A 24,151-nucleotide genomic window follows, 5' to 3' on the forward strand; every position below is an offset into this window, starting at 1 on the left:
TTCCGTAGAGTTTGTCTGTCGAGCAACAGAGTTGCAGCTATATATTCACCGGGTAAGTATATTCAAAAATTTATTTTATAATTAAAATATCATTTTTCCTCCCTTTTACTTTGGAAGTTTCAGGGTCTCAGTTCTGTGATTCTTTTGATAGTGGATGATGGAAATATCAGAGGTAATATAAGAAATATTGTTGTAGTTGTTGCTCTTGCTGTTTTTATTATTGTTATTGTTATTTGATTTAACAAAGTTATCAAATCATATTTTTAGACTTTCAATAGAGTTGCTTGATGGATTTGTTCTTAAATGACTGGAGAAAATTTAAGTAATGTAACATTGAGAAAGTTTGATAGCTAGGTCAGAGGACACCAAAGGAAACTAATGAAAAGAAGAAGATAAGAATTACTCCTGCTGGGCTGCTTGATGGATTTGTTCTTAAATGACTGGAGAAAATTTAAGTAATGTAACATTGAGAAAGTTTGATAGCTAGGTCAGAGGACACCAAAGGAAACTAATGAAAAGAAGAAGATAAAAATTACTCCTGCTGGGCTCAAAGGGACAGGGCAAAGAACATTTAATAGGTAGTAGGTTGGTCTAGGTACCATCCACCCGTTGAAATACTACTGCTAAAGAGTTAATAGGTCCCTTGACTGGCCAGATAGTACTACATTGAATCCCTCTCTAGTTACAGGTAATTTTTCCTTTGCCTACATATTCATCAAATATTCTGGACTATTCTCTACACAATCTCCTCTTTCGTCTAGGGAAATTTCAAAAAATATTTTCCTATTTTTATAATTTTTAAACATTTAGATTTTACCAGTGCACTTTATACATTGTACTTGCCTATCATTTTTGTTATCTCCATATCAGCAGGAAGGATATTGTACAGAAATTCAAGACTAGAAGGCTTGTAGAAGGCTTATTTTAAAATCAAATATTCATGGCAAATAAGGATCAAACTTAATGATGGAATTTACTGCAAGTATCTGGTGTTTGGTGAAACGAAGGTCAGCTGTTTTATATGACCACAATTTCATTTCCAAAATAATGCATGAACACAAAATGAGATTTTGTTACAACTTACATATCATAGATCAAAACCCTTTTTTTATGAGGAGTATCCTATCATCCTCCCCCTCTGCTTGCCTCAGTGATCATGCATTTGCTGTAGCAATGAGTGGTTTATGACTAAGGTACAGTAACAAGTGGTATCACCAGTTGATCTTTATCATAGACCAAAATCCTTCTTTTACGAGGAGTATCCTATCATCCTCTTCCTCTGCTTTCCTTCAGTGATCAGGCATTTTCTGTAGCAATGAGTAGTTTATGATTAAGGTAACAAGTGGTATCAAGCACTTGATCTTTTTCCAGCTCAGTCTACCTGCCAGCTCTACCACCACATAGGACACTGCCTATATTGTGTTTCATACAGTATACTTAGGTCCAGGGGGTCATTGTGTTTTGGCTGTTATTTTTCACCAGTTCCTTTGGGTTATCTCCCAACCGGATTGTCCAATATCTGCAAAGTTGTCTTGGTCCAATTTTCTACTAATTTTACAACAGATCATGTAGATGAGTTTTTAAGATTCTGTAATTTGACTCTATAGTTCTGTTCAGCTTCTTGATAATAGTGATAATCCACTGTGACTGTTAGTTATTATAAGTAACAGTAATTTGAATCAGGCAATGGTCATCTTGCTCAGAATAGAAAGACACATTATGAAATGATGGTACTTTCTGGGCTCGAACCTGTGCCGCCCAGTGAATAAGCTCCATTTAGCACTTATTCTTAGGTAATTTACTGCTAAATATACCAGAGAAAAAATGTAAAGGAGTGCTAGGTTAACTAGCTCGCTCACCTATTGGTGTCGGTATAAAATTGGGCGTATATTCCAGAGGTCCCGCACTATTTAGATTAATCCACGACAGAGAACCCCAATAGAGGAGAGCCGTTCAACCTCACTCGGTACTACTACAATGCATCCGCTCAGAACCCAACTCCTTTTAGCACAACGTTCAAAGTAACCCGCTTTTTTCTGGTGCTCTTGCTTTTGGATATTTTCTAGTGAATTATGGCTTCTTCGTCGGTTTCCCAGGAGACACCGTCTAAGTTAAGTACCAAGCTGGATTTTACTGTGTTTTGAGCAATCTAGATCGTTTAATATTTATATTATAGGAGTTATTCTCTTCGTTCATACCGATCTTGCTTGATTTCACTACAGTTGGTACTCCTGTTTTTGAGAGCTTTTAATTTTCACTTGCGGTGTTACTATGTGTATTATTTTTATTATCAAATATTATTTGTTATTGTGAATATTCATTATTTAGCGTTTAGAATCCTCGTGGTTCAATTTTTGGGCCGATATCATTTACGTATCGCTATGGCTGCCGACCGTGCTAAGGCGGCAATGTTATTTTAGCCATCAGGTGTGTCTTTTGTGATTTAATTATTTATGTTGCATGCCTTGCCCAAAAATTTTCTATGTGTTTATTCATATATTTAACGCTATTATTATTATTATAATGAATATTTGTGCCATTACTCCGTTTGATCTGTCTGATTGGGGATCGTCAGTTGGTAGCCCTGCTGCCTCGTATCACGTGATCCTCCCCCACGCTCCCCCTCTAGCTAGGTGGGAGGCTAGGCTTCTCCCCCCTCCACTAAGGGACCGTTGCCTTCCCTCCTTTTAGAGGGGGTAGTTAAGTGTTTATGGACTTTGTCCTCCGGGTGGCCCGGCGGTTTAGTCTCTGTCTAGTCTGGTTGGCCACCGGTCTACAGAGTTGGATCCCGGTGTACCCTATTTTATATTCACTTTTCATTCTGGCTTATGTTATACGAAACCCTCCGGGTTCGATTGGCAGTTCTTAGTTACAGTTCCGCCCCCCTATTATTTTATAACATTTCCTATGATGATTATATATGACAGATCACTACCCCGGAGTCCCTAAAGGAATTGGTATTGAATATACCTTTATTTCCCGGCCCGGGGTCTACCCCACCCCGGGAAATCAGACACTATGTGTCTTAATTCCTTGTTATTGCATCCTTTTTTATGCTCCCGGCTTGACCGGAATGGATGGTTATACTTTAGTTTCAAGTTAGACTTATGTTTAGGCTCAGGACCTCCGGTCCCGCCCCTATGTAAGACTATTACAGTTAAGCTCTAACCTTGCGTTAGACCTATGTTAGGCCCGGGTCCTCCGGACCCGCCCCTAAAAAAAAAAAAAAAAAAAAAAAAAAAAAAAAAAAAAGTACAGTTAAGCTCTAATCTTGTGTTAGACCTATGTTAGGCCCGGGTCCTCCGGACCCGCCCCTAATTAAAGACTAGTACAGTTAGGCTCTAATCTAGTGTTAGACCTATGTTAGGCCCGGGTCCTCCGGACCCGCCCCTACTTAAAAGAATAGTACAGTTAAGCTCTATTCTTGTGTTAGACCTATGTTAGGCCACTTACAGAATAGTACAGTTAAGCTCTAATCTTGTGTTAGACCTATGTTAGGCCCGGGTCCTCCAGACCCGCCCCTACTTAAGAGAATTACAGTTTCTCATATACTATTCTTTTTACAGATGGTGCATTGTCTGACGCCGGCCTGTGCAGCTGTTCTGCACCAGCCTTGTGGCCACTCCGTCTGCCGATCTCACGCCCCTTGTGGGGTTCAACTGGAAGACGTTGTGGTATGGCACCCGGATAACTGTGTGATTTGCTTCGACCTCATCACTACCCTTGGATCTGACTCGGTGAGTCCCGTTGGCTATATTGCCTTCTTATTTTATTTACTATTAGTAAGATATCTATGGTCTTGAAGGACCATTGGGAGTCTCCCTTTTATAATTCCCACTATTATTTCAGGCATCCCCGGAGCAAAAGTCTGCGGCTCGGGCCACACTGAAGGTGTGGGTTGGTGGGTTTGCCCGGAATGTAAAGTCTAAGCGGCCGTACGTCCTATCTGAGGACTACTGCACCATGGTTTACCCCAACGCCAAGTCTTCAGCTGCTGTGGCTAGGCATGTGGCAGCTCCCATCATTGCCCACATTGATGCCACTATAACGGGTCTCATCGACCCAGAGCAAGATCCATCGGACGCCCACGGAGGTCTGGAGGACAATGTTGCCTCCATGAACCTGGACGTCGAACCAATGTTGCTAGACGAGCCGGATACAGGTAGGGTGGTAAGTGAGGCAGGTGTGTCCGGCGCTGAGATTCCTATCCTCAGCCCCGCTCTTTCTTCTTCTTCTGATCGCTCTTCCTTTCTTGGATTTTCTGGGGACCGTGATTCGTCTCAACGTTCATACCCGGTTCCCCCTAAGGATAAGTCTACTTCAAGGACCTTACCCAAAGCTCGCAAGCCTCACAAGACTTCTCATGGCTCTAAACATGGTACGAACCCGTCTTCAAAGACCTCTGGTTCCTCCTCTAAGTCTCATGACCCGGGAGTTCCTTCCGCCCCTCCTGCTGCTAGCCCGGGCCTTTCCGAATCAACTATGCTTCGCATCGTGTCGGAGATGCAGGCAAAGTTGGTTTCGGAGATGCAGTCGAGGATGGACACGATGTTCTCTAACTTCGGTCAGAGAATTGGGGCTTTAGAGCAAGGAGCTCCGGAGAGAGTCCAAAGCTCTCTCATACCGGATGCCTCTAAGCTCCCGCCGTTTGCCAAGAACAACCCCTGGCGGATGGCTCTTCATTCCCCGTTCTCAGACGGAATGTTGACTCTGGAGGGCCTTGGCACTCGTCCTCTAGAGGACTTTGAATTCTTTCCTCCGGGTCTGGCATTTCCATTTCATGGTTATGCCAGACTTACCGAGGAAGCTTTAGTCCGATTAGACAAGGTCCCCAAAGAGACGGTCATCTTCCCGAAGGAGCAAGCCCAATCTGTTTGGGCCAGATTTTTGAATGACATCGGCTGCACTAACACCATGCTGACGCCTTATAAAAGCTCCTTTACGATGTTCTTAATGGACAAGACCACCTTGACTCCATGCGTCAATAAGGTGGCAGAGCTTGCCTTTCAATATGCTCTGGAGGAGAAGCCCTTGCCTCCCATCCGAGAGGTGGATCCAATCTCCCTCCTTCTTCCCTCAGGTATTGAGTGTTGGGACAACGTCCATACCACCTTTACCTCCGGCAAGCTTGCAGCAGACTGTGCCTCAGTCTTGTTTAGTGAGAAGCTTCCCCGTCTCCCGGAATCCCTCATTAAACAGGAATATGATTCCCGCCTACGTGTGGGCCGTACTCTAAACCTGGCCACATCCACGGAGTCGATAGCCTTGACTTACGATACGGAGAGTATTTTTAAGTCTCTCAACAAGGCTACGTTACAGTCTTTGTATTATGACTTGTATGACTTCGCTACTGCTAAACGCAGATGTCGCAAGCATGTTCTAGCTGAGGCGACGATTAGGCATGAACCTAATAAACTCATCCGGTCCTCCTGTTGGGGTTCAAATCTCTTCCCCGAGGATCTCGTAGAGGAAGTCTTGGCGGAGGCCACTAGGGTTAATCAGAGCCTTAAAGCCCGTTGGGGTTTGACCCCTAAACGCAAGTATGACCCCGCAAATTATCAAGCCCGGGGTAGGAAGAAGCTTAGACCATATACCTCCACCCAGTTCAGGCAACAACAGAGTGCTTCATCCAACTTCCGGCTGCCTCTTCCTCCATCTTCTGTTGCCCCTGCACAGCCTTCCACCTCTCGGGCTCCTTCGGATGACTATGTCACCGTTCTGCTACCTAAGAGCCAGCTTTCTGGTGCCTCCGCCACTTCCCCTGCCTTTAACCAGTCCTACGAGGCTCATAGCTCTTCCCAGAGTTATGGTAGAGGTAGAGGCTACCACCGTGGCTCTAACCAGAACAAAGGCAGGGGAAGAGCCTTTCGCAGAGGAAAGAACTTCCGAGGCGGACGTGGAGGCAACTCCTCAAACCAATACTGAGGTACAGCAGGTAGGGGGGAGGCTCTATGCCTTCCGCAACAAATGGAGGTTCAGTCCTTGGGCGTTCAGTATCATCTCCAAGGGACTAGGGTGGAGTTGGATTCAAGGACCTCCTCCTCCGAACAAATTTCGTCAACATTCCACTCCGGACCTGGTCGAATTTGTCCAGGATCTTTTACAAAAGAACGCCATACAAGAAACGAAACATCTGAAGTTTCAAGGTCGGCTGTTCAGTGTCCCGAAGAAGGATTCAGACAAGAGAAGAGTGATTCTAGATCTATCCCTTCTCAACTTGTCCATTCAATGCGACAAGTTTCGAATGCTTACCGTCTCGCAGGTGCGGACCTTACTTCCCCGTGGGGCCGTCACCACCTCTATCGATCTTACAGACGCCTACTATCACGTCCCGATAGCGAGACACTTCCGTCCGTACCTAGGCTTTCGCTTAGGGGACAAAAGTTACTCCTTCAAGGTGATGCCTTTCGGGCTCAACATTGCCCCAAGGATCTTCACAAAGCTAGCAGAAGTCGCTGTTCAGGAACTCAGGAATCAAGGGATTCAAGTAGTAGCCTATCTGGACGACTGGCTCATTTGGTCAGACACCTCCCAAAATTGCCTAAAAGCCACTCACAAAGTCATCCATTATCTTCAATCTCTAGGCTTCCAGATCAACTTCAAGAAGTCCCGTCTTCTTCCAAAATCGAAGTTCCAATGGCTCGGCCTGCAATGGGATCTTATATCTCATACTCTGTGTCTTCCCAGACCCAAGAGGTTAGAGATTGCAAGGAACACCAAACGCTTTCTCAAAGACAAAGTAAGTTCCAGACGACTCCAAGAGAAGATTCTGGGGTCCCTTCAGTTTGCCTCAGTGACGGATCTTCTTCTGAAGGCAAAATTGAAAGATATCAATCGTGTCTGGCGTTCGAGGGCGAACCGGAAGCTCCGGGACAGGAAAGTCCGCCTTCCTCCCATTCTACGGGAAAGACTTCTTCCTTGGACAAGAGCAAACAGTCTGTCAAAGTCAGTTCCCCTTCGATTTCCGCCTCCGGAATTAATCATTCACACAGACGCATCCCTATCAGGTTGGGGCGGCTATTCTCAGCTCAAAAAAGTTCAAGGTCTTTGGACTCCCTTGTTCCGCCATTTTCACATCAATGTGCTAGAGGCCATGGCAGTTCTTCTAACCCTGAAACGTCCCGCTCTTCCCAAGAAACAACACCTTCGTCTGGTCCTCGACAGCGAAGTGGTGGTCCGCTGCCTCAACAGAGGCGGGTCAAAGTCAGGGCCTCTGAACCATGTTCTAGTAGCCATATTCTCCCTAGCAGCCTCGAACCGTTGGCATCTTTCAGCTGTCCACCTGGCGGGAGTCCGGAATGTAGTGGCAGACGCCCTGTCCCGGACCTCCCCTCTAGAATCGGAATGGTCACTCGATCTAAAGTCATTTCGGTGGATTCTCTCTCAGGTTCCCGGTCTCCAAGTGGACCTCTTCGCCACGGAATCCAACCACAAATTGAGAGTATATGTGGCTCCCAATCTAGACCCTCAGGCTTACGCCACAGACGCCATGTCACAGAATTGGGACAACTGGGAAAAGATTTATCTCTTTCCCCCGGTGAATCTTTTGCTGAAAGTTCTAGACAAACTGAGATCCTTCAAGGGACAAGTAGCCTTGGTCGCACCCAACTGGCCCAAGAGCAACTGGTATCCTCTCCTGCGGGAGTTGAGATTATACCCTCGCCCGATACCCAATCCGGTTCTGTCTCAGATAGTACAAACACGCGTTGTGTACGCTTTCTCAAACATTCAGAGCGCCCTAACTTTATGGACTTTATGAAGTTTGCGGCTATGCATGGTGCCAATATTGATCCTCAAAACACCTTGTTCCTAGAATCGGATAAACGGGATTCCACCATCCGTCAGTATGACTCTGCAGTTAAAAAGTTGGCAAAATTTTTAATAGACTCAGACGTGAACTGTATGAACTTGAACCTTACAGTCACTTTCTTTAGATCTTTATTAGAATCAGGTCTGGCAGCCAATACTATCACCACTATTAAATCGGCTCTGAAAAAGATCTTCCTAGTGGGTTTTAACATAGACTTAACCGACTCTTTGTTAGCTTCAATTCCGAAAGCTTGTGCCAGACTGAAACCAGTTACTCGTCCTACCCCGGTGACCTGGTTCCTTAATGACGTACTCAAATTGGCTTCTGATACCATTAACAGTTCTTGTGGTTATATGCCCCTTCTCAGGAAAACACTTTTCCTAGTGAGCTTGGCTTCCGGGGCAAGAATTTCTGAATTGGCAGCCTTGTCGAGAGACCCGGGTCACATTGACTTTCTGCCTTCAGGAGAGGTCCTTCTTTCTCCTAACAAATTCTTTTTGGCTAAGAATGAAGACCCTCAAAACAGATGGACCTCCTGGAAAATTGTTCCCCTCACGCAAGATCCGTCGCTGTGCCCTGTCACTACTCTTAGGTCTTATCTATCCCGGACCTCCTCTAACTCCTCGGGGCCTCTATTCGTTAGAGAACAAGGCGGTACCATTACTATTAAAGGGATCAGGCAACAAATTTTGTATTTTATTAAACAAGCTAACCCTGACTCTTTTCCTCTTGCACATGATATCAGGGCGGTTGCCACCTCGGTGAACTTCTTTCACCACATGAATTTTACAGACCTTTCCAGGTATACAGGGTGGAAATCACCGTCAGTGTTCAAGAAACACTACCTTAAACATTTGGAAGCCCTAAAATTTTCTACAGTAGCCGCAGGGAGCGTAGTTACTCACGAGTAACACACAGGTTAATGCCTTGACTCTTTATCTCTCCCTCCTACCTGCCTCATTTATACCCTATTGTATTCGTTGGTCGCGCACCTGAATACTGTTATTATATTTGTAAATTTTATGCTCCTGAGTATCTGTATATATTATCACTCACGGCATTATTATACCTACCTTATTGGATTTATGTTCATATTTAAGATACCCTTATAATTGTTTTTTGGTACTCATCTCTGATTAAAGCATCCTGTTTTTCTCTTACGCTTATGTTTTTTCCTTTATTTTGCAAGTTTGGTGACATTTTTCTCTTGTATAGATTCACTGGGCGGCACAGGTTCGAGCCCAGAAAAGGGATTTTGACGTAGGAAAAATCTATTTCTGGGCGAAGGACCTGTGCCGCCCAGTGAACCCTCCCAGCTCCTCTCCCTTGGAGTCCCCAAACTTTGGGTGCTAAGGAGTTGGGTTCTGAGCGGATGCATTGTAGTAGTACCGAGTGAGGTTGAACGGCTCTCCTCTATTGGGGTTCTCTGTCGTGGATTAATCTAAATAGTGCGGGACCTCTGGAATATACGCCCAATTTTATACCGACACCAATAGGTGAGCGAGCTAGTTAACCTAGCACTCCTTTACATTTTTTCTCTGGTATATTTAGCAGTAAATTACCTAAGAATAAGTGCTAAATGGAGCTTATTCACTGGGCGGCACAGGTCCTTCGCCCAGAAATAGATTTTTCCTACGTCAAAATCCCTTTTATATTTATTGAACAACGAATAGTTGTGAAAGACTATTTGTATTTTGGTATACAGTATTATTATAGTACAGTGGTACCTCTACATACGAATTTAATCCGTTCCACAACCGGGTGTCGAAAATGTTCGGTTGTCGAAACTAATTTTCCCATAAGAATACATTGAAATAGGATTAATCTGTGGTTGAGCCCAAAAACCTATGATAACTCCTAAATAAATTACTACACATAATTACACATGACAATAATGCACACTAAATTAGATAATAGACATGTAAAAGAGAATATTTATAAAGAAATAATAAATAAGAAACGGGTTTTTAGCGTCACTTTACCTTAAAAGTCCAGTGCAGGTGTCTGTCTTGCTACGCAGAGAGGAGACGGACGGGCAGCGAGGAGGTAGAGAGGGTGACTACGTGCACTACCGTAACTTATTCTAACTTACACTAAGTGAACTTTAACCTAACCTAGCTTATTTTTTTTTTCTTATTTTTTATATTTAAATTTTTTTTTTACATTTTCTTTTTTTCTTTTTGATGATTAATTTTAATCACTTTCACTCTCTTTCTGTTTCAAGATTGTCGAGATCGTCGACATGTTTCGGCCATATTCTTTTGCAAGTTCACTCACGCGGATGCCACGCTCATGCTTTTCAATAATTCCTTGCTTTACTTCTAAAGAAAGCATTTCCTTCTTCCTTTTCTCACCACTACCACTACCACTTGCGAAACTAAGCCTTTTAGGACCCATGATTTACGTAAAATACCGTAAAGGGATGAAGGTAAAAAATCTCGATTAAAACACAGTTATTAGCAGAACGCACACGGCACAACCACACGAAGCCGACGAGAACAGAGGAAGGACCCAAGCCACGCTAATTGAGGGTCCCTCTGAGGTCGAAGTGCTGCCTTCTATCGGCGGAAATAAAAAATACATCCGGCGCTATGAGTACCATCTACGTGTACGGGTATTGTTTACTTCGGGTGTCGAAAAAAATTTGGGTGTAGAGTAGGAACGTGTTCGAATTGTACTTCGCGTGTCGAAAAATTCGGATACAACTGGTACGACGAAAATTGCTTACTTCGTGTGTCAAAATAAAATTCGGGTGTAGAGTCGAAAAATTGCTCGAATTTTACTTCGGATGTTGGAAAATTCGGATGTAGATACCTTCGTATGTAGAGGTTCCACTGTACTGTTTATGATCTCTCCTTTATAGATTTATTTTACTTTTTAATTTTGTAGCCATTTATGACAGTCACATTTTAATTTAAGGAATTACACCATGTTGCCTATTTTGTATTTTACAAGATAAAGACTAAATTTCTTTTAATGTATATACATAGGAAGTACATTTATTACAGTGTATCTTATTTATTATTTTTTAATCTTGTTATAAATCTTGTTTTATATCAGTCTGAAAAAAAGTTCAATTGATGAATTTTGTTTCCCCCATAAGTTTCTGAAGTTGAATTTTAAATGTTTAGTATTCTTAATGAATTCCAGGTGAATATGGTATGTGGATCAATAGATAGCCTGCATAGTTGCCTTGTGACGTTTGTCCAGCTGCTACGTGTATGTCATTCCAGTGAAGAAGGTGGAGGAAAAATTATTGTCCCACCACTAGTCATAAGAGACCAACCCTCACTTCCACACCGAGGATTTCTACTGGATGTTGCTCCTCATGCACGCGTTCCAACTCTGGTAATATATCCTAACTTTTGAATGTCACTGTAAATAATTGTTGATGCAGTTTTTAAAGAATGCTGTTGAAATTACTGAATTCTTGTGTAGAAGATTTAGAAGACAATTTTTATATCAATGGTAGTATAGGTAGCCCTCTGTCTTTGTATGAGAGCATCAGTGTTAGGTAAAAGAGACCACTACGAAGATTGAAAAACTGCGAAATATGGGTACTCTAGGGTTAGCCAACTCAAACCCCCATAACAAACTGACCATTGTGCATACTTGTGAAACCCTTCCCATACTTTATGACTTGAAGGGTATGATCATTACGCATGGCTAATTGGAATTGTGCCAAGTAGTACCCTCTGTCCTAGCACCTTACCAATATTAAGGAGGAGCTTGAACTACAATCCTTCATTCTGCAGGTACTGCTTAACCTCCAGCAAAAAGTGGTAATGAAACCAGTTAAGGAAAAGGTCGCTTTTCATTTACTCCTTGTTATGTATTCAGTTCGCAGTTAGTATGATCTTGTTACGACACTGGAGTGCACGTGGGTTGGCTGACTTGTAAATAAAGCCAGGCCAATTAAAATGACCTGTGGTATTTCCACTCAAAATCAATGTTCACCTGGGGAGACATGAAGAGACATAATTATTAGAATGCAGTTTAAAAACATATTAAGTTTGCTATTTTCTGAGGTGCACTAAATATATTTTATACTAATGTGACTTACAATTAGATATAGAAAAAAATTACATGTATTGAAATCAGAGAAAACAAAAAATTATACTGCAAGATGTTACCCTAACCATCCATCGCTGCTTTGAATCCAGGAGTATAGTGTTCTTCTTGAGCAGTAAATGCCCTCTGGGGCATCTTCTTTGAAAACTAATCAGTCAAGCATTAAAAATATGTATACACTATATTTATACTGTATAATAATTAATGATTTTAATTAACGTATGTATATTAATGTCATTGCATTACGGAAATTTGTATGTATTGAACACTTTTGTAATCAAGTTAAAATCAATAAGAATTTCACATCAATATTGCTATAAACAGGTACATTTATGTAGATAAAGTTACCGGTTTCATCCATGTTCTAGAATTGCTCTGGCTTGTACACTTTCTCCTTGATGATCTCGAGAAACTCCACAGGGAAAGCTTTCTCCGCCTCATGGTCTGCAAAGCCTAACTCCCCAGTCATTCTGACATTCTTCAATGAAAAACACCAATTGAACCTCTCAAACCAGCCAACACTGGCTTGGAGAGGCATACGCAACTTAGATTTGGAGTCTTGAATGGTAGTCAACTGCAATTCATCATGTGGTGAAATAGTGGAGACTACTTAATCATGAATGATGAGCGATTCGATGGCTACTCCTTTTAGATGTAGATCTTCGGTCCACATGAACAGGGCTTTTTAAATTTAGATCATGCTCCTGTCCCTTACACCTTGGAACACTTGCTGTCACAATTGCACAGATCTTTGTGTTTATCTCCATGTACCTTGCAGTATTCTCCCTCAGCCCATAAAGCTGTCTTCCAGCTGCATTAAACAACCCTGTCATTCACTTATCATCTTCCTCTGCCAATTAGAGCTAGTTTGAAATGATGAAGCTCCCTAAAGGCCAGGGTGTTGATTAAGAAAGAGTACTTGGTGCAAGACAAACATTAGTGGCTGATGCTTACTTGACAACAGAAGCAGTAATCCTGAGAGAGTGAGCCAGAGAAAGGGCTTTGTGGTCGGGGAGGGATGTATTGCAATGCCCATGAACAAAAGGCACGGGCGGGTGGAAAATTTCACTCTGTGCAGCAATTGTAACCAAGATGATGTTGCAAAAGTCTGCAAAGAGTTAAAACTATTGTTTGAAATATTTCATGGATCTAAATATGTGGATTATTGAAACTGCAGCAAAGATGAAATCTGCAAAGATTGAGGGCTGACAAACTTCTCTCATATGACTTTTTTTGCTGTTATGCCAAATAAGAATTGTTCCGTAACCGAAATACAAACCACGCTATTTATATTGGGTTTACCTTTTAGCGCAGCTGAAATGGCGAGCCATTAGAATTTAACGTGGGTGTATTACCCCCGCGCTAGTTAGCGGGGGGGTAGGGGAGTGGTAGCTAGCTACCCCTCCCCCCCCCTCACACACAGATGAATGCTCACTTTCACTTTTGGCTCGGACTGTGACAGACGTCTCTGTCTTGGTCCTCTCTTGGCAGCCATTGTTTGTTTTGTCTTTACTTAATCGCTTACTTTTCTTTTACTCAATATATATGTAAACATGTTTTCATGTTTGTATATATATTTGAGTATAGAAATCAGTAAGTTTCCTTTTCAGATTTGTGTGTGTAGTGTACGATATCTACGTGGTGTCCTCGGCAGTTTGGCCACCACGGCGTATTTTATGGGTGGCGATCGAGTTTGACTTCGGTCTTTCTCTCTCTCTTGAGGTCGTTCACCCTTTTACTACGTGTTACTACGCCCTTGTAGCTTCCTTTCCGTGTGGGGGGGTTGCTACGCCGTACGTTTGTCTCAATTAGTTTATGAATCTAATTGTAGTTGTTTTATTTTTTCAGCTTGTAGAACGATTCCTTTCGGGGTTTTCGTTCTTTCTTTAGTGTTCATTCATTTTTAAATTACATAATTACATAGTTACATAATTATAATTGTTATAATTCTGTTTTGGTTACAGCTCTCCTTCCGTGAGTGTAAGTGGTTGTGAGGGCACGTGCCTGTTGTGTAATTCTTGTTTCCTTTCCCTCGGGATTCCTCTTCGGAGCCTTCCCGGGGGAATGAATGTGTACTAATGATTTTTGTTTTATTTTTTTACAGTTACCGATCTAGTTCGTTTCTGTAATATGGCAACGGTGTGAGCTGTCTTGTTGAGGCCTGGGGATTCAGCTGTTGCTGCCTCCCCCCTTGTATTTTCGTCAGGGGCGTGTCTCCTTTTACTGGAAGTACTCCCGTGACGACGGACAGCTCTCCAGTTCATTTTAGAACTCTCAGGAGGCTTGCCTCCTTGGGCGGGTAACTTTCCTTCCGCGGGAAGTTTTTCCTGTCCAGGCTTGAGTTTTTCCCCTTTAGGGGGGTTCTTCTCTTGCCTTTTTTTCGTGCGAATATGCTCTTGGTGCTGAGCAGTCACACCTGCAGTTTCGCTCAAGGGGCTGGGCAACTGCAGGAGCTCCTCTTCGGAGGATTGCTCCTTTTAGGTCACTGGCTGACCAGTCTCTTCTACGAAGTGTTTCTCTTCCGTTCGCGAGAGAGTACACTCATAGAGACTCCTCTTCGGAGGATTCTTCTGCTGCTGTTGATGTTGGCCTCCCTCGCCGTAAGGCCCACCGTCCGCCTCGTCGTAAGGGCCTCTCATCTCCCTATAAGGGTGCTAAGAGGCGCCTTTTTGAATCTCTGTTTGCAGCCTACAACTCCTTTTTCTTGATCTTCCGCCTTGGTGCAGATGGACAGCAGCCTGATCTCGTCTTCCGACGGGCAACGGTCTTCCCGACGGACAACGGTCTTCCAACGGACATCAGTCTCCCGACGGACATCAGTCTCCCGACGGACATCAGTCTCCCGACGGACATCAGTCTCCCGACGGACAACGATCCCTTCGGGGCAAAGGGTTGCCTCCCAAGGGGGTTCTTCCCTTGCGTGTCAGGGTTCCCCTGCGCGCCCTTCTGCTGTGTTCTCTCCTGCTCCTGCTCAGTGTTAGCGCACAGGCGCTCTCCTGCTCATCAGCGCTCTCCTGTTCGTCAGCGCTCTCATGATGATCATCCCTGCTGTTCCTGTTGGTTCCTGTTACGCGCCTTGTGCGCCCACGTTCGCCCTCGCGATCTAGAACTTCGGTTCAGGTCTGGGTCAAGGACTCTTCTTCTATGCGCAGGCTTCCACGCGTTGCCTTCTGCTCGTCAGCGATCATCAGCTCGCCAGCGATCACCTGTCTCTCGGCGATCTCCGGATCGCCCGCGTGTGTTACAGCCGGCACGCCAACGTTCTCCAACACTTCTGAAGGAACATGGTTCGCCAGCTACTAGCTCACCTGCGCATGCTGCTCGCCATCGCGCGATCGCCTACCTGCGGATGCTGCTCGCCATCGCGCGATCGCCCACCTGCGGATGCTGCTCGCCATCGCGCGACCGCCCACCTGCGGATGCTGCTCGCCATCGCGCGACCGCCCACCTGCGGATGCTGCTCGCCATCGCGCGACCGCCCACCTGCGGATGCTGCTCGCCATCGCGCGACCGCCCACCTGCGGATGCTGCTCGCCATCGCGCGACCGCCCACCTGCGCATGCTGATCGCCATCGCTCGACCGCCCACCTATCGCCAGCGGTCTTCCTCACCCACGCGGCAGCGCGTTTCTTCGCCATCGCGCTAACGCTTGCGTTCGCCGCCTCGGACTCGCGCTCATTCACCTGCCCACCCTCGCGACCGCTCGCCTGCGCGCCCGCGCGACCGTTCGCCTGCGCGTCCGCACGACCGTTCGCCTGCACGTCCCCACGACCGTTCGCCTGCGCGCCCGCGCGCCCCGCGCGCCCGCGCGCCCCGCGCGACCGTTCGCCTGCTCGCCTGTGCGCCTGCGCGATCATTCGCCTGCGCGCCCACACGCCCACGTGCCTGCACGTCTACGCTCATGCGCGTCCGCGCCCATGCTCTCCAATGTTCGCCCGCGCGCGAACCAACGGTATTCCGTCGCGCGGACGGACGGTGTTCCGTCGCGCGGACGGACGGTGTTCCGTCGCGCGGACGGACGGTGTTCCGTCGCGCGGACGGACGGTGTTCCGTCGCGCGGACGGACGGTGTTCCGTCGCGCGGACGGACGGTGTTCCGTCGCGCGGACGGACGGTGTTCCGTCGCGCGGACGGACGGTGTTCCGTCGCGCGGACGGACGGTGTTCCGTCGCGCGGACCGACGGTGTTCCGTCGCGCGGACCGACGGTGTTCCGTCGCGCGGACCGACGGTGTTCCGTCGCGCGGACCGACGGTGTTCCGTCGCGCGGACCGACGGTGTTCCGTCGCGCGGACCGACGGTGTTCCGTCGCGCGGACCGACGGTGTTCCGTCGCGCGGACCGACGGTGTTCCGTCGCGCGAACCGACACGCACAAACGTCGGCTTAATTCTTGCAGTATCCATTGCTCGTCTATGGGTTATCGCTCGCCGACCACCAGCTCTCGCCCTTCCTACCACGCTCGCCCTCCTTCTGCGCTCCTTCGCTCACCTTCGTTTGCGTTCCTGCGTTACCGCGCATGGGCGCTTCCACGTTCGCCCACGCGCAAATCTTTGAATTACCATCGCTCGAGCTCCAGGGCGATTTCGACCACGATTCCCAATGGGGTTTTCGCAGCATGGCCAGCCTGGCGAGTTCTTCTGGAGCGTATTTCCAGAACACGGCCTCACCCCGTAAACGCAGAGCATGGCACTTGCAAGAATAGGAAGAAACTTCAGGGAGGTCTGAGCAACACTCCTCTTTCCAGAACCTGGGTTAGCCCTTCCCCGTCATTCCCTGGAAGGATTTTTGGCGGGGGGGCTTTCCGTTCGAGATTTCTCCATCGGACAAGGGGTGACTGCTTACCCCTTCCTCTGGGGGCTTACCAGGTCCTTTCCCTCCTCGGTTACGGCCCGAGGTGTGGTTCAAGGAAGCTACAGGAAGATCATGGGTACTTTCCTCCTCTCGAGCTCAGGCACCTTGGCCTTTCGTCGTTAAGTATCTAACTTGCGGACAAGCTCGATGTTGTACCATCTGGACGCGCTGACTGAGGGCTTCCTTTGGGTGTCTCATCTGTGGAGGTCGACGACCTCAGACACCCTTCCATCCTTGAGAAGAGTTTGTTTGTGCCCAAGGACAGAGACTTAGACAGCGGCTGTGCGGAGGAAATCGACTTCCGTTTTCACTCCTCCTAGGCGCTTTCTTCCAGACTCTGCAGGGCTCCAGCGCCCTTTTCATTCAACCACGTCGGCCTAAGTTATCGGCTACGACAACTGGGACAAGGTGTCCAATTGCAGTTTCCTCCTGTCAGGAACAGATGGCACGGGAGGCTACCCCGGGGGGGCATAGTCCTAAAAGGAGCGGCAGAGTTCACGAACTCTGGGATTGCAGGTTTGTCGCTGGGAGGATGCTTAAGGTTACTCATCCGGATGACAGCTTCCCGATGCCCATTCCCGCACAATCTCTGTGATCAGCCAAGGATATCGCGCCTGCCGTCTCTGTCAGCGAATTCAGTGTCTCTGAACCTCTATGCCATAGCGTCGGCAAGAGTTGCCCGGTTGGGCAGAATGATCCATACCTTAGGCGAAGGTCTTCCATAGGATCATCGACGGCTTCACCCCCGGGAAGGATCTGGGAGGGGAGTTCCGTAGTCGACCTCTCAGCCCTGATCAAGTTTGTCGAACAAACTTCGGCCAGCGTAGAACAGCAGTATTGATCAGACTGGTAACGAGGCGACAGGACTCCTTAAATCCTGGTTCGGAAGGACGGGTACTTTCAGTTTCCATTCCATCCATCTTCTAGGGAGCTCGTCAAATTCAGCCTAGACTGCAAGTATTCCTGCTTATGATGCAGTGTGGCTATCCCGCCGTGGCATAGCAGGTTTTTTTCCCCAGAGAACTCTCCCTGCTTTCCTCATGGCCGCTCAGGGGCAGGCTTCCGCCTCCTCTGCTTTTTGGAGGGCTGGTCAACTCCGGTAGGCTCGGGTTCGACCTTCTTCAGCGCCGGGACAAGCTTCCGGATGCTTGCCATGAGTGTGGGTTCATGGTACTTTGCTTGGAGCCTTCTCTTCTTCTGCCTCAACATCTGGAGTATCTGGCCATGATATTGAGTCAACAGCCTTACCACGTTGGAAACCCCGCTTCTCGTCCGTCCAGCGAGGTTAAGCAACGTCGGTTCTGGTCGGTACTTGGATGGGTGACCACCTGGGGACGCCAGATTCTGTTGCCACATCCTCCGAGCCTTCCTTTCAGTTGACTGTGGCAAGACTGAGGAGAGTCGCAGTACCTGTTCTCAGTCAAGCAGAGCTTTCAGCCCTACCTTGGAACGTTTCCTAGTTCTCCTTTCCTCATTGACCCGTCTATAGTCCGAACGGTCGCCTCAGGATAAGTTCCATGTGGGGCGGTCCAAGTTCCGGTGGTTTCAGGCAACGTTTAACCGGACTTCCTGGCCCCTATGGGACCAGCGGAACTATTAGACCTGCAATGGGTGTTGACCTATGGAACCTCTTGATGGTAGTGGATATTCTCGTCCTTTCCCCACATTCTTGATGCTGTTCTCGGACTCGTCAAAGGAAAGGGGGGGGGGGGGCATGTTCCGGTCCAGGCCTATGGTCAAGACCTGAAGGATACCTCTCCATCATTCAGGCAGGCTTAGGGGCCGTAGTCTGGCCCCTCTACAGATCCTACAGCTCCTGCCGAGTCGCCCCGTGCGCGTCGACTTCATGATTCTGGCGTGTTCTAACCAGCAGCGGACGCATTTTCACACCTTCACATCTTGCAGTAGAGATACCGGGATGATTGAGATTATCTCAATACCACCATCGGCTCTCTCATTCCAGGCAGAGGAATGTTCTCTCCGACTATCCGAGCTGAGCCTCGTAGAAAGAGTGTACCTGGGGGTCTTTGACCTTGAGTAACCAGCAAGTCCTGGTCTGGGGGACCTGATCGCGACAGCTTGGAACCTCAAGCTTCCGCTGTTCTTCCCCCCCAGTCTCAGACCCCGAGACTCTGGCAAGATGCATTCCGGTGATGGTGGGACAACTTCGACGCCTGCGTCTTCCCTCCTTTTTGTCTGTGGACAATGGGTCTCAACAAGACCAGGTTGTCTGTCAACCTTTCAATGGGAGAGCTCCACTGGGACTATGCGCAGAACGGTTTCCCCCTGACGGAACTCCCGGGAGAGCTTCTCCCACGGCGCAGACTACTCAAACAACCACACTGCGACATCTCTCCCGAACCGGGGCGTCGCTTCGGCTTCATGCCTGGGGTCACTACGCCTCCTCCTCAAGAAGAGACAACCCGCTACAGTCGCGGTACGGAGGTCGCGTCCTCTGCGATAGTCATCCGCAGGGGTCTTCCAGGCAAAGTGAAGAGTCTTCGGTGGTTGGTGCCGTGGGAGATATACCTCTTCCCTTGAGGCCTCTTCGCCAGCAATAACGGTCATATTGCCTTTCGGCGGGAGGAAACTCCTTTCCGCTCTCGGCAATGAAGCCTGTCGCTCAGCCTTTCCCTGACCTTCAGGCTTAAAGGAATAACTTTTTCCTGCCCGCTGGATCTTTCCTCGCTCATGCGAAGCTACGATCGTCCCTGCCCTAGTCGGAGGAAGACCTCCAACTTGGAGCATGGCTCGGACTTTTAGTCCTTTAAGAGATCTTCTCAAGACCCTTTACGACAGGCCTCGGATTGTATTCCGCCTTGGGTCTCCTGCTCACTCTGGCCACGGCCAGTGTGTAAGCCCTTTCTAAGGAAGAGGGGAAGGCAACATTCAGGTTCGCTCCTGAGTTGTTGGCTAGACTCAGAATCTTGGGGTCCCGGCCCTTCGGTCCAATTCCTTCAAGATTTCGAGTCTCCATTCTGTATCTGATGTCCCAAGACCTTCTCTTTCTTGCCAGTAAAGGAATCGAGAGGTTAGCTTTGGGAACAGCTGCAGTTTGTCCTCAGTTGCAGCCGATTTGGGAGCACAAGGAGGACACGGGGGAGAGTCACCAGTATACCTCTTCAGCCCGGACTCAAGGACATTTATCTCGACCTGTCTCCAGACCCTCCCCCGTCACGTCGCCCTACAGCACGATGTTGGATACATCGCAACATCCCTCGCCTTCGAGTAATACTACTCTGTGACGCAGGTGCTACAAGCTGTAGTCTTGAAGCGTCTAATGACCTTCGCAGCCCGCTTCCTGCAGGGCGTGACCCACAGGAGTCTCGATACGTTTTCTATTGCGCTGTGGTGGCTACACAACAGCTGGTCTAACCTCAGGATCCTTTTTGGACAGGTAGCAGAAGGTTGAGGGCATTGTTATCAGGTTTTAGTCTGCATGAACGAAAGAAGTATGTCTGGCCCTTATTTCTTTCTTCCTCATCCCCTCTACGGTGAAGCAGCATCCTGGTCTCTGCATAGCTGACCTCGAACCTCTGCAGGTAAACCATGCTTCCTTGTGTTCCGAGTATTGAGTCAATACTGTCGCGTCCCCCATACCCTGACGAGGTGGTATTGGGAACGTCCTAACCCAGAGTTCCTTCTGGAACTCCAGGTCAACTGCCTAGGACGGGTCACACTTCTTCCTTCACACACAAGCTTATGTAGACCACACGGTTCCTTGCAGAGCAAGGAACTTGTGAGGTGCAGGGACTCCTTTTCTCGAGTGCGACTCACTCGGATTCTGAGTAAAGCCAAAGCCAGTATGGCTGGGGACTTTCCACCCTACCTAATGGGTAAGTCACCCAATGTAAATAGCGTGGTTTGTACAGTATTTCGGTTACGGAACAAATGACAAATTCGAAGATAATTTGTATTTTTCCTAACCATACAAACCTTAGCTATTTACACATATTTGCCCGCCAGCCCTGTCCCCCAAGACAAGTCCTACCTCTAAGTGAAAGTGAGCATTCATCTGTGTGTGAGGGGGGGGGGGGGGGGGTAGCTAGCTACCACTCCCCTACCCCCCCGCTAACTAGGGCGGGGGTAATACACCCTCGTTAAATTCTAATGGCTCGCCATTTCAGCTGCGCTAAAAGGTAAACCCAATGTAAATAGCTAAGGTTTGTATGGTTAGGAAAAATACAAATTATCTTCGAATTTGTCATTTTGATATTATTGGCTTTCATTGTATCACCAACTTAGCACTATACTTATGGGGAATACAATAGCTTGCAAGATTTGATTAATTTTTCTTTTGAGTATGGATGATTTTAATCCCATGAATTGTTTTGGTATTATAAAGGAAAATTTAATAAAAGTCTAATGAATAGAAATAGCAAAACAAAACTAGTTTGTGAGCTATTCATGTCATATGCTAAGATTGGGTAATCATTTGAATCTGTTACTCATCAAAATAAGCATTAATTTGGTTAATATGGAAGTTTACACACAGTTTTTCACTGGATGTTTTCACTTGCAGGAGCGGCTCTGCCAAATGGTTGATTCATTGCTTGGGTTGAAGATGAATCAGTTACATTTACTCATGCGTGTATCATCGGTAGCCAGTAGTTTACCCTATTCACCCAGGTAAGAGATTCAGCCTGCACAAATAAAGTTTTGTGAGGTGTATAGATATATGAATTTTCTCTGTATTTTGTTGGTAGCCAGTAGCATTATTTTCATTAGAAATAGAAATAAATAAACTTGAATTCTACATTTGGATTATACCACAACTAGTACAGTATTCAAAACCAATGTGGTCATGTTTTTACATTTTTATTTAATTCAATTATAGTCCATAGAACTACAACTGCTGTCTTTGGTTTTCTACCATGCCTTGTTACTTTCATCTTTATTTCTTTACTATTGTCATCTGTTCACCACATCTATCTTTGCCTGTACAAAACTTGGACTGAGCTCAGCCCAATTATATAGTTATTCATGTTCCTATTGAGAATCATTGCTTCTGTTTTCCAGACCATTATTATTAAGGGATAGAATTATGAAATCCTTTTTCCTTCCCCTCCAAACCTTGGGATTAGGTTACTCAGAATAAAAATCATTAAAAAGTAATTCAACCAAGCTATCGTAGATTGTCGTAAAGCAATCCTTGATAAATTTGTTCTTGATTAAATGTGAAAATAAGTGTAAGAAGCATTAAGTGATGTTAAACAGCCATGTGTGGAGAGTACAAGGCACACTGTAAGTGGGATCCATCCTCATACTAGATTCAGGTCATAGATTGGGCATACCAAACCTACTTGACATTTTATTTTAGCTATAAATTTCATTTCTTAATAGCTGTACATACTTCATTATTGCAGAAATGATGCATAGAACTAATTTTATTGTGCAGAGAAAGCATAGTGACTTAACTCAACTTTAGCTTCCTTCCTTTCATGTAGTTTGATGATAGATCTGTTATTCCTTTTCCTAAGGAAAAGGTTTCACACCTTTCAACTCCTAGCAACTCTGCTGCCCTCTTTTTCATTCAATCTGTAGCTTACATAGTACAGTACTAAAGTCTATGTAGTCATCATTGTACCTCTCTATTTTCCTAATGAAAAATTACCGATAAATGTACTGCAATATGTTACCATATGACATGCCTTGTTCTGTAACTGCTAATTACTCTCATCTTGGAAACACATGAGTTCTTTTTTCCCCCAAAGAGGATCACTAAGATAACTTTCTATCTACAGTACTCCTACATGAATACAAACTGTCGTCTCAAAAATTTTTGCTGTTTTGATTTTCTCTTTCCATAATAAATAGATATGTGTAATGACATACAGCTGAGTCCAGGTATACCTGTTGAAAATTGTGGCAGATTTATGTCCACACCTGCCATGGATCCTTATCATCTACGTGTTTTTTGCAGGGGAATGACTTCACAGTCATCCACTTGTGATGAGTGCAAGTTGTGGCTGCCTCTGAAGAAAGTTTATAGCTCCTTATTTCAGTGTTTCTTGACCTGCTAGGTCTCCCTTGTGATCTTCTTGGACTGGGTCCTCTAGGGAAATTAGTGGGAGGAGGAAACCTTAGCTTATTTATACAATGATGGCGTTACATAGTTACCTGCTGAAATTGCTGAAGCTCTGGCCTTGGTCTCAGAGATGAAAATAATGAAGTGCGGGCATGAGCTCATTTGAGACAGTTCTCTTTGGTTCTATAGTCTGCTCCTGGAGGCTGAAAAAGTTGACAGTAGCTGGAGACCAGTCATTGACTTCTCACTGCTGAACATGTTTGTTCATCAAACTCTGTTCAGCATGGAGACGGCAAATACTGTGCTGTCTACCATCAGAGAGAGACTTCATGCCTTCATTGGATCAAGACATGTATTTCCAAATACCCATCCATCAGTCCTACAGAACGTACTTGAGTGAAAAATGAGGAAAAGGCAAGTCTCGCACTCAGGCATGAGATGACATACCTAGTCTTTCTGATAGGCACGGCAGCAGCGGGTGTCTTTGCATTAGACATTCGTATTAGCAGGCACAGAGAGGTAGTCCTACCATTCTTGTTCAAGCAGGAATTCCTGGCTTGGCTGTGGCAATGTCTTCTGAGACATCTTTATTTGTTGAAGAAACTCTTTCTACATGAGCATCTCCACCAGCAATGGCGTTAGTGGTGTCTGAAGTATTACTGGTCAGTAGCCAGTGATTTCCCATCCCGTCGGGTTCCAGTGGAGCAGGCGGTATGGAATAATTGTTCCTGGTGGCTGAGCAACAAAAACCTTACTATCGGAGCTCTACTCAGCTCCCCACCTCTAGAGATACATTTGTTCTTGGCTGTATCCAAGGAGGGGTGGGCTCACACCTTGGAGAATAATGTCATTTCAGGGGTGTGGTCTCCATAAGGAAAGCACCTGTATATCGCTCAAGCTTTCCAATAGAATTTAATATGGTACATGTACTTTTTTCTGGTGAGCAACAACACTACTGCTGTAGTGTACATCTGGGCCATGAATATTGCTGTAGAGTAGTCAGTCAGGTTCATTCAAGGCAAGAGTAATATACCATCAGACATGCTTAGTCGCCACACAGCTGAACAGGAAATTCCTGGTATTCTACTCCCATTGTCAATCTGGATTTATACACCTTTCCTCCCGACAATTTGTACTCACCCCTTTTCCTCTCTTTTGTCTGATTTGTCGATTAATCATTATTGTTTACAATATGAGGTCTTAGAATGACCCAGATAGCTCTTCAGAAGTACCATCTCTCATTAGAGTCAATTGCACTTCACGGGTAAAGACTATCCATCATTTCCTCCAAGGAAGAAGTATTTTTGGAAGGCAGTGCACATGAGTTGTCTGGATACCCGTGAAATTCTCTGCAACTGTCTACCAGGGAAAGTGGGCTATATTCTGCGATTGG

The 24,151-nt window shown here is 46.2% G+C and overlaps 1 protein-coding gene and 1 pseudogene across 1 annotated transcript in view; both read left to right on the top strand.

The window, feature by feature from the left end:
* The window catches only part of LOC137657651 (uncharacterized), a 101,348-nt gene that overhangs the window by 50,600 nt on the left and 26,597 nt on the right, over positions 1–24,151 (top strand). Inside the window, exons 11-12 of the mRNA XM_068392052.1 lie at positions 10,961–11,158; positions 21,253–21,359. Coding sequence (XP_068248153.1) covers positions 10,961–11,158; positions 21,253–21,359 — 305 coding nt within the window. The remainder of the gene's footprint in view (positions 1–10,960; positions 11,159–21,252; positions 21,360–24,151) is intronic.
* Positions 17,965–18,083, top strand: LOC137658077 (5S ribosomal RNA; annotated as a pseudogene).

This window comes from Palaemon carinicauda, chromosome 18 (genome assembly GCF_036898095.1).
Source record: "Palaemon carinicauda isolate YSFRI2023 chromosome 18, ASM3689809v2, whole genome shotgun sequence".
In the NCBI taxonomy this organism is placed as follows: Eukaryota; Metazoa; Arthropoda; class Malacostraca; order Decapoda; family Palaemonidae; genus Palaemon; species Palaemon carinicauda.